The sequence below is a fragment of the Lagopus muta genome, chromosome 10, assembly GCF_023343835.1.
Source record: "Lagopus muta isolate bLagMut1 chromosome 10, bLagMut1 primary, whole genome shotgun sequence".
Taxonomy (NCBI): domain Eukaryota; kingdom Metazoa; phylum Chordata; class Aves; order Galliformes; family Phasianidae; genus Lagopus; species Lagopus muta.
In genome coordinates, this window is record NC_064442.1 from 7,248,527 (window position 1) to 7,257,342 (window position 8,816).

At 54.4% G+C, this 8,816-nt stretch overlaps 1 protein-coding gene across 1 annotated transcript; it reads left to right on the plus strand.

Annotated features, from left to right (window-relative positions):
• Positions 1-5,878: 5,878 nt before the first annotated feature.
• LOC125698339 (apoptosis-enhancing nuclease-like) lies at positions 5,879-8,594 on the plus strand. Its single transcript, XM_048956532.1, has 4 exons — positions 5,879-5,968; positions 6,264-6,871; positions 7,273-7,473; positions 7,767-8,594. Exons 2-4 carry the CDS (start codon positions 6,287-6,289, stop codon positions 7,965-7,967), a joined length of 987 nt encoding a protein of 328 aa, XP_048812489.1. The 5' UTR covers positions 5,879-5,968; positions 6,264-6,286; the 3' UTR covers positions 7,968-8,594.
• Positions 8,595-8,816: the final 222 nt, after the last annotated feature.

The following is an 8,816-nucleotide window of genomic DNA, read 5'->3' on the forward strand; positions in this document are numbered from 1 at the left end:
ACAAATGCATCTCCTGCTGCTCTCCCCTGCCACACAAAGGGGTCTCCAAGCACAGAAGATGGCATTGCCCATCCATGCAAACACACATCACTCACAGGTGTGGTTGCTCAGGGAGAGGTTTTCCCATTTCCATCTCTCAACGATAGAGCCCATGAATTTCAAAGGGTCTCCATCCACTTCTGACAGCAGATGACAGGGCTAAGTTAATTGAGGCAGCAGTAAGAAATCTAATTAACCTGCAGTATGTTGTTTAATTTGTGCAAAGTTGTTGTGGTTACTCAGCTATAAACTCCATTCCCGGGTCTAATGACAGCGACTCACATGGCAGCAGCAGAGCATCCCGGTGGTGGGCAGCCACCCCGTGCTCACCCTTGAAGGTGCCCTCAATTAAGCACAGAGCGTTCCAGTGGTTGCCTCCATCTGCTTCTTCCATGGCATTTGAGACCCTTTCCTAGCTCCAGCCTTTGGAACAGCCACCTGTGCTGCTTCTCCACCTGCTCTGGCATTCAGCACCATTGCACGACTTCCAGAAACCAGCCTTCACGAGCTGGTGGTGTCAATCTGTTGATTGCACTGAAGTCCAGGAGATGGGCTCAGGTCGCTGAGTTCCCATCGCAGCTCTTAGGCTGTAATTACGTTCAAGTCTCTCTGCTTCAGTTATTTCTCCTTGCTAATGCTAGGAGCTGCTGTACCGCTCTTTTCTTCAAGGCTGACCTCCATGCAGCTTCCCAGGAGAGAGCCAGGCCTGTTATTTCAACCAATTCACAAACCGTCTCACAGAGGTCGGTTGCCCATTATGTAACTTTTTGAACAGCAGGAATTCGCAGGGCTGCTGATGCTGGGCTCTTTGTGTTGGCTGGGGGAGAAGCAGAAGGAAAAGGATGGATGCTGCATGCTAGCATCGCTCCTCAGATTCACCTTCCCCAAACACCCTGGAGCAGCCAAGAGCTGACTGCAGTGCTGAGCCTCAGCACCTCCATACCCCACAGGACACCCTGCGCATCAAAGGATGGAGAAGCTTTTAGCCAGGTCCCAAAAGGCTATCAGCTGAATGAAGAGATGAGATTCGCCACAAAAAGGGTTTAGGAGGTGATCTACCTCCAGGATCCCCCAGTGCCAGAGCTCTGCAGTCAAGCGCACCAAAGTCCTCCACAAGGATGGCACTCCAAGCACAGTGAGGATGTGAAGCACAAGTCAGGATGAAATTCCTAGTAAACAGCATTCCAAGCAAGCACATGGGTGCAGCACAGTCCCAACAGCCAGAGCTGCAGCAGCAGCACCCTGAGCAGCCCATTGCACGTGCAAACAGAGGGGATGCTTTCTTTTCTTTCATTTGAGGAATCCCATTGCCTGGATCCTCCTGAAGTTTTTGCACTGACAACAATGCTGGTTGGTGACATCCAGCCCACATACGGCCAAACTCTGCTAAAGGAAACTCAGGCACCGCCGCTTTGGAGGATGCAGCAAAACCAGGTCAGGGTGTTCCAGAGGGTGGAGAAGAGGCTGCCAGGAGGAAAAGGAGCTCAGTTTGGGTTTTTCTTCCTATTTATTTATTTATTTCTAAAGTATTAAAAAGTGGCAGCGCTAGCGAAGGGTAATTATCCCTCTGTTCCAGCTGAAATACAATTAAGGCAGCTCTCAACGAGCCCCCGGGATATTGTGGTTTACTAATTAACAAGCGGATATGCTGTGGCCCCTGTCATGGCAATTACAGCATGAGACAGGCTTCAGGAGCTCTAATTACACGTCAGCCCACGATACACGCTGCAATACAAATTAACGAGGGCCGAGGCTGACGATGGAGGGAGTTCACCCAGCAAGGGGCTGGGAAGGGGTTGGGGACAGGGATGGGGACAGGGAACTTGGTGCGGTCTCTCAACCTGGGGGAGCAAATTGGGGCGGCGCTGCTGCATGGCGGTGGCACACAGGGATGTGGGAGCTCTGAGAGCGCTCTGCTTTGCTTCTGCAGCCTGATGAGATGAGTGGCATTTTGGATGGCTGCAATGAATAGCAAGTATCGCGTTTTCCATCGTTAATTCCCAGACCAATAAAGCTGCTGTTAAGAAGAGAAGTCATATGGGAAACACCCAACAGGGCTTTGGCTGCTGACAAATAACTCGCAGGACTCCCTGAGCCAAGAGAAATTTTTCTGACAAATTGTTTATCAGGAAAAGTGGAGCGGCCCCAGGTCGAATTCAATGGGTATCTTTGGCCAGCTAGGAAAAAAATAACAGTAATCAGCATTTTTGTAAACTCAATTCGGTATGTTCTGTTTTAAAGAAAAGTTTCCATTCAGAGCATACTAAAAAGATGCAATTAAACAGAGATGCACACCTGGAGAGGACATTTTGTTTCTGACAGAGCAAAATGACATTTATCAGGTGCTGCATTTTAGGAAAGGCAGTCCCCACAGGAGGGAGATGGGGGACGCAATGGGGATGCTGGGGTACTCTGGTAGGACCAGCGATGTAGCACAGGGGACATTGGGATTGCGAGTCACATCCCCTCTAGGAGCACCTCCTTGTTCACCCATGCACAGAGCATAGGATAAAATCATAAAGTATCCCAGATTAGAAGGGAACCATGAGAATCAGCGAATCCAGTTCCTGACTCTACACAGAACAACTCAGTGCAAGTGCACAACAGGGGGTTCACAGCAGATGGGTGACTTGCCCAGAGCTGCGGGTGCCCCATCCCTGGAGGTGCTCAAGGCCAGGTTGGATGGGGCTCTGGGCAGCCCTAAGCCATTCTGTGGTTCTATAATTTCTAGTCAAGGGTTTGGGGCTGGGTGCATCGAGATGGTCAGGACCAGTATTTTGGGGGAGGAAGGAGAAGGAGGAAGAGAAGAAAGGGGGAAAAGGGAGGAAGCTGACCCCATCCCCACACCCAGAGCACAAAGTCACTGGAGGCACCGCAGCCACGGAGCAATAGCAGGGGAGGGCAGCACCACCTTGTGCCTAAGTCCCAAAATAGATCTCATTAACCATCGCAATTAACACTAGACAGGCCCTCTCTCCTCCTTGCCACCCCAGCCAGGGCCATACATAAAAATAACAGTTTATTACACAGCAGGCACAGCCTGGCTTATCGCCACAGACAGGAAATTGCTGCGCAGAAACTGCACGTTTCACTTTTAATAAGTTTGGCAATAAAATGTCTCATCAAACGAGGCCATGACAGAGCTATAATGAAGCCTCCGTGCAGCCCCTAATTGCTTACCGCTCTCCTGGGAGCGAGCCAGCAAAGCAGGGTGGGCTGGGTTTGTTTTCCTGCTGTCCCACAGACCCACAGCAGCATCACCCCGAGCTCCCCACTTGCTGTCCCCATGGCCATAGGATGTCCCCAACCCCAGGGAGAGGGCAGGGAATAGGGACAGCCAGCAGCACGCAGGTGGTTAATAGGAGAAACGGAGACACGTTAAGGCTGGAATTGGGAAATGAGACATTTCAGAGTCACAGCAGGGATGTACTGGTGCTGGCAGGGGTCCTGGCTGGGCAAGCAGCTTTGTTCATCTCAGCACGACGCTCAGGGACTTCACCTGGAATTGCTGATTCGCATTCATAAACATGATCACATTAATTGCCTGCCGCTGCCGCCTCCCAGCGCAGGGACTTGGTGTGCGCTCAGCTCCCATCCCAAACACCCCATCCCTACGCCTGCAGCCACCACATGCGAGCAGGGACACGGCTGGGGACAGGGGAGGACAGCAGACAAATGTACCTGTCAGCCTGCAGCCACCCATGGGCACCCTCTGCAAAGCCCCAAGTTAGATACAAATCACTGAAATCCTCTCAAAGGGATCCCAGCAAAAAACCCTGCAGGCATGGGCAGGGACAGGCAGAGCAGAACACCTTGCCCAAAGAACCACCCAAAGGCTCTTCTCGCAGGGGCAGGAGGGGGACACAGCCTCCTGTGCTCAGCCTGAGCCCAGGCTTGGAGCAGGGCCAGCCTCGTAAATTATTCATCCCGCACATTCGCCCTGTTATTCACTCCGTGATCCGTCCCGAGTTTTACTGATTTTGTTATTATTTCCAATAGCACAAATGCTGCAGAAACATCCCTGGGCTCCGGCGTGCCCTGCAGCACTGCGACACCCAGACAGTGCCAGCAGCACTGTGCCCCGCACCACAACTCTCCAAGGGAGCTCCCCTCAGCATCTCCCTCCCACCTGGCTTCCCATATTCTCCCTTGTATTGGACAGTTCTTTTTGCTCCTTTGCAACTCTTCCTCCCTCTGTGTTGTGGGGTGAGCACAGGCCATTGCAAACCCGGGGTCAGTGGGATTGGAGGGACACTCATGTGGATCAATTTAAAGCAATTTTGACTTTTCTGGCTTTGATGGAGACAAAGGGTGCTGCTAATTCACCTGCAGCCTGACCTGTAAAACCAGAAGAAAAATGCTTTTCTTTTCCTCTCCAAATGTCCTTAATGCTCTTACCAAGGTTTCAACACGAGCACAAGGGTTTTAGGGCAAAACATACACATCCTGCAAAGCACAGAGCCTGGGAAGGAGCTGACTGAGCAAGGGCTGCAGCAGTGGATGGTGATATTGGAGGAAAACCAGGCTGAGTGGCCCCTAATGTACAACACTGATGCCCTGAGGAGATGCCATCAGCCACCCCACTGACAGGCACAGGGGGATCCCAGTGCTCCAGCCTCAATCAGGCATCCAGCAGCAGAGTCCCTGGGGCTGCAGGGTGCCACAGGGTGAACACTGAGCTGAGAGACCCCAAAAGCACCAAGGAGCCAACCTTAAGAACTGCACTGGACTTCCACCAGAAATAACCGAGCTGAGCAGAAATCTCTGCAAAAACACCTGCCCAGGCTCCTTAACAAGTTGTGCTGGGACATTCCAGCTGCTCTCATTAGAGGGAATTAATTAGCTGAGCAGGTGGAACAGAAGAAAGGGAGGCAAAACACGAAGGGAGGGGTCTGACGAAGAGGTTTGCTAGCTGGAATGAAAGCCATAAAAGTACATGGAAAAATTAAATGTTGATTTGAATCTTACCTTTCTGACCAGGCAGAACAGAGCAGAAAGGAGGCAGAGGGTGAGGACACTCATCCTACATCCCTACAACGGTGGTTACGGGACGAGGATGGCCGCGGTGCCCTCTGGAAGACTAGTGATTTTGTTGTTGTATGGCTCATCCCACCACAACAAGTCACAGTCTGCCTTAGGGCGCACGGCCTCTCCGGCGCTGCAGGAGTCTCCCAGCCCCACGGTGAGGACAGTGGCTGGGCTGCTCCTGGATCCTTCCCCACTTCTGATCACCTCGAACGTTGCTTTGGTGAAAACCCAGAGCAAAGCAACGAGAGGTCGGTCTGAAACACCTCTGCTGCTGCAGTTGGAGCTGCCCTGCTGCTGGGAAGGATCCCCAAGGACGTGCACCCCACATCACTGCCCCTCAGCTCTGATACCATCCCCTACAGCAGCTCCCTGCATTACAGGGCACATATAGGGTAAGCTACAGCCAAACAGAAGCACAGAACAGTTGAGTCGGAAGGGACCCTAAAGTCAAGTTCCAACCCCCTGCCACGCACCGCTTGGCACCCATCAGACCCGGCTGCCAGCTCAGCCCTGTGCACCTCCAGGGACGGGGCACCCACAACTCGTACGCAGAGACCCGCTACAGCGTCCGCGTTACCCTCGGAATCAAGGACACCAGTTTAAGCCGGAGCTGGCACACGCTGCAGCCAAAACACCCCGCAGCTGAAGCGCCCCACGGCCCGGGCCGCCCTACACCCAAAGCACGCACACCGCACGCACGCTGCACCGCAGCGCCATGTTACCGGGGAGTGGGAAGCCCCGCCCCTCCGCGGTGACGCACCAATCCCGCCCCCCGTATGCAAATCGCCTCTCATACGCAGCCAATGGAAAAGCAGAGGGGGCGGGGTCACGTCAGAACTTGCCCGGGCATGTGAACGCGGCGGCTTCCGGGCCGGACACGTGGGAGCTGTGCCGGCCTGAGGTGGGTGAGGGGTGTGGGCTGGGTATGGCGGGGGGCACGGTGGGGATGTGGGCCCTGCGATGGGAGATGGGGCAGAAAATGGTCTGGGATTGGGTAAAGGGGCGGGTAGGGGTTTGGTGCTGGGGAACTGGGGGGGTAGGGGCCCGGCAATAGGCAGACAGGAGCCTGGGGGGTGCGCGGTGATAGGGAGGTGGGACAGAGGGGCTGGAAACGGGATAGGTGGTCAGAGAGTGTATTTAGGGAGGAGGCCCTGTTCCGGGGCTTCGGGGCACTCACAGCCCTGTGCTCCATGCAGGCCTGTCTCCGGGAAAAGGCCAGATGACCCCGCTGCTGCTTCCCAAAGCCTCTGTGCCTACTGCAAAACGCAGCCATGCTCCCGCCGGGTCCCCCAGCCCTAGGATGATGCCGCAGGGTCCCGGGAGCAAGAAGAAGAGCCGCAGGCACCAGCGCTTCATGGAGCGGCGGGCTCTGCTGGAGCAGAAGGGGCTGCTGAGACCCCGCCGTCGGTTGGGCACTCAGGGACCCCCGGGCGGGCTCAGCAGTGTGACACCACGTGGCTGGAAGGTCTCCAAGCTGGGGCTGTCCGTGTCACCATCCACCTCCCCGGACAGCACTGTGGGCCGCTGCTCCGGGACGTCCGTGGGTAACACCATCACAGGGCTCCAGCCGTGCCTCCCGCGTCCCAACAAGTACGTGGCCATTGACTGTGAGATGGTGGGCACGGGCCCCCGGGGAAAGCAGAGCGAGCTGGCACGCTGCTCCATCGTTAGCTACGATGGGGACGTCATCTATGACAAATATGTCCTGCCCCTGCTGCCCATCGTGGACTTTCGCACCCGCTGGAGCGGCATCACCAAGCGGCACATGGAGAACGCCATCCAATTTCGGGCTGCCCAGGAGGAGGTGAGGTCCTGGCACTGCGAGAGTTAAGGGCTGACGTTTGGGTTTGTGGGCAGCCTTGCATTGTGAGTCTGGCGTGTGATTTCATGGAATTGTTAAGGTTGGAAGTGATCACTAGGATCACCCAGTCCAACCCACCCCCATGCCTACTGAGCACATCCCTCAGTGCCGCAGCTCCTCGTGTCTTGAACACCTCCAGGGACGGTGACTATCACCTCCCTGAGCAGCCTGTGCCACTGCATCAGTGCTCTTTCTGAGAAGAACGTGAGCTAAGTAATGGGTCTCACTTGTTGCTTCTCACTCCTTGGAGGCTGGAAAAAGTAGACCTGAAGAAACTGTATTGAATGCAAAGCGGTTTGTCCTATACTTCAAGTGCTTCATCTAACCCCCTCTGATGCTTCCAGATCCTGAAGATCCTGAAGGATAAGATCGTTGTTGGGCATGCCATCCACAATGACTTCCAGGCCCTGAAGTACTTCCACCCAAAGGAGAGGACGCGGGACACCAGCCGTATCCCACTGCTCAACCAGAGGGCCGGGCTGCCCCCCGGGGCCAATGCCTCTCTTAAGAGCCTGGCCAGGCACCTGCTGCAGAAGAAGATCCAGGTGAGCCCCACGGTTTGTACAAGCTTATGGGGTCAGCCTGGTCCTGGGTCAGTGTGGGGAGGCAGAGACAGTTGCATGCAGTTGGTAAAGAGATACCCTCACCTCCTAGATGTGTCCGGTGTTGCATCCAAACCCTCAACTCTTGTTCTTAAGACAAGTCAAGAGTTAGACTTGATGATCCTTATGATCCCTTCTACCACGGGATATTCTATGATAATGTTTTACGATTCTAAGTGCCGTGGGTGATTCTTGCTAAAATCTTTTCCCTAACAATGCTTCTCCCCTTCATTCAGGTGGGCTGCAGAGGGCATTCATCAGTGGAGGATGCACGGACGGCCATGGAGCTGTACAGACTGGTGGAGGTGCCATGGGAGGCAGAGCTGGCTCGCAGCCAGCCCCCCCGGCCCCCCAGCCCCACAGATCCCATCACTGACAGCCATCAGTACATGGATGACCAGTACTGGCCCCAGGACCTGATGGTGGGCACCCTCTGACCAGGGACGGCATTCTGTTGGGGACATCCCTGTGCCTTCACACCTGAGGTGTGGAGGGACACGTGGTGCCAGCCTGGAGGAGCACAGTGGTGGAGTGGGGCTCTTAGGGCACCTCCACTGCCCTCCAAGGGGATGCCCTCCCTGCTGTCATCTTGCTGCTAATGGTGGGAGAGCTGAGGCGAGTGGTTTCTCTGAAGGTTCTGTGCTCCATGCTGCACATCGTGGCCCTGTGACAGCAGTTCAGAGCTGCTGTGCTGCTGCCTGGTTGCTGCAGAGCATCCGGGGCTGGTGTTACACCACCATTTTTCCCCCTGTATTCTTTGCAGTGAAGCCTGGAAAGGAAGTTCAGATCTAATCAGTTTCTACATCACATGAACAACAGCTTAGAATGCACTTTGTCATATTTGTCCAATTCTGGATTAAAAATCTGGATTAAAAATTATTGTTGCAAAAGCCTCCTGCGTGTGTTGGTGTGATTGAGTGCTGTGTTCCAGCACATCCAACATACCTGACATCAAAAAATGTCTCTTTGGTGGTCTGATGGTGGCTGGGATAAACAAATCCTAGTGCTGGGTGGCTTCATGGGGCTGTGGGATGGTCCCCTCTGCTCCAAGACTCCTGCTGGGACATCTGCAATGGCTGACATGGAGGGCAGGAGATTGACTCAGTCTGGGTTGGGGAGTCCAGCCTGCCCAGCTGTCTCTAGGTCCTGTCTGGTGGCACCAGGGTGGAGAGCTGGGTGTTTATCAGCTGTGACTCATCCTGCATGGCAGTCGGGCACGGGGAAGAAACAGGAGCAATTAAAAAGAAGCAAAAAAAAAGCACAGAACATTTCTAAAGTCTCAACCA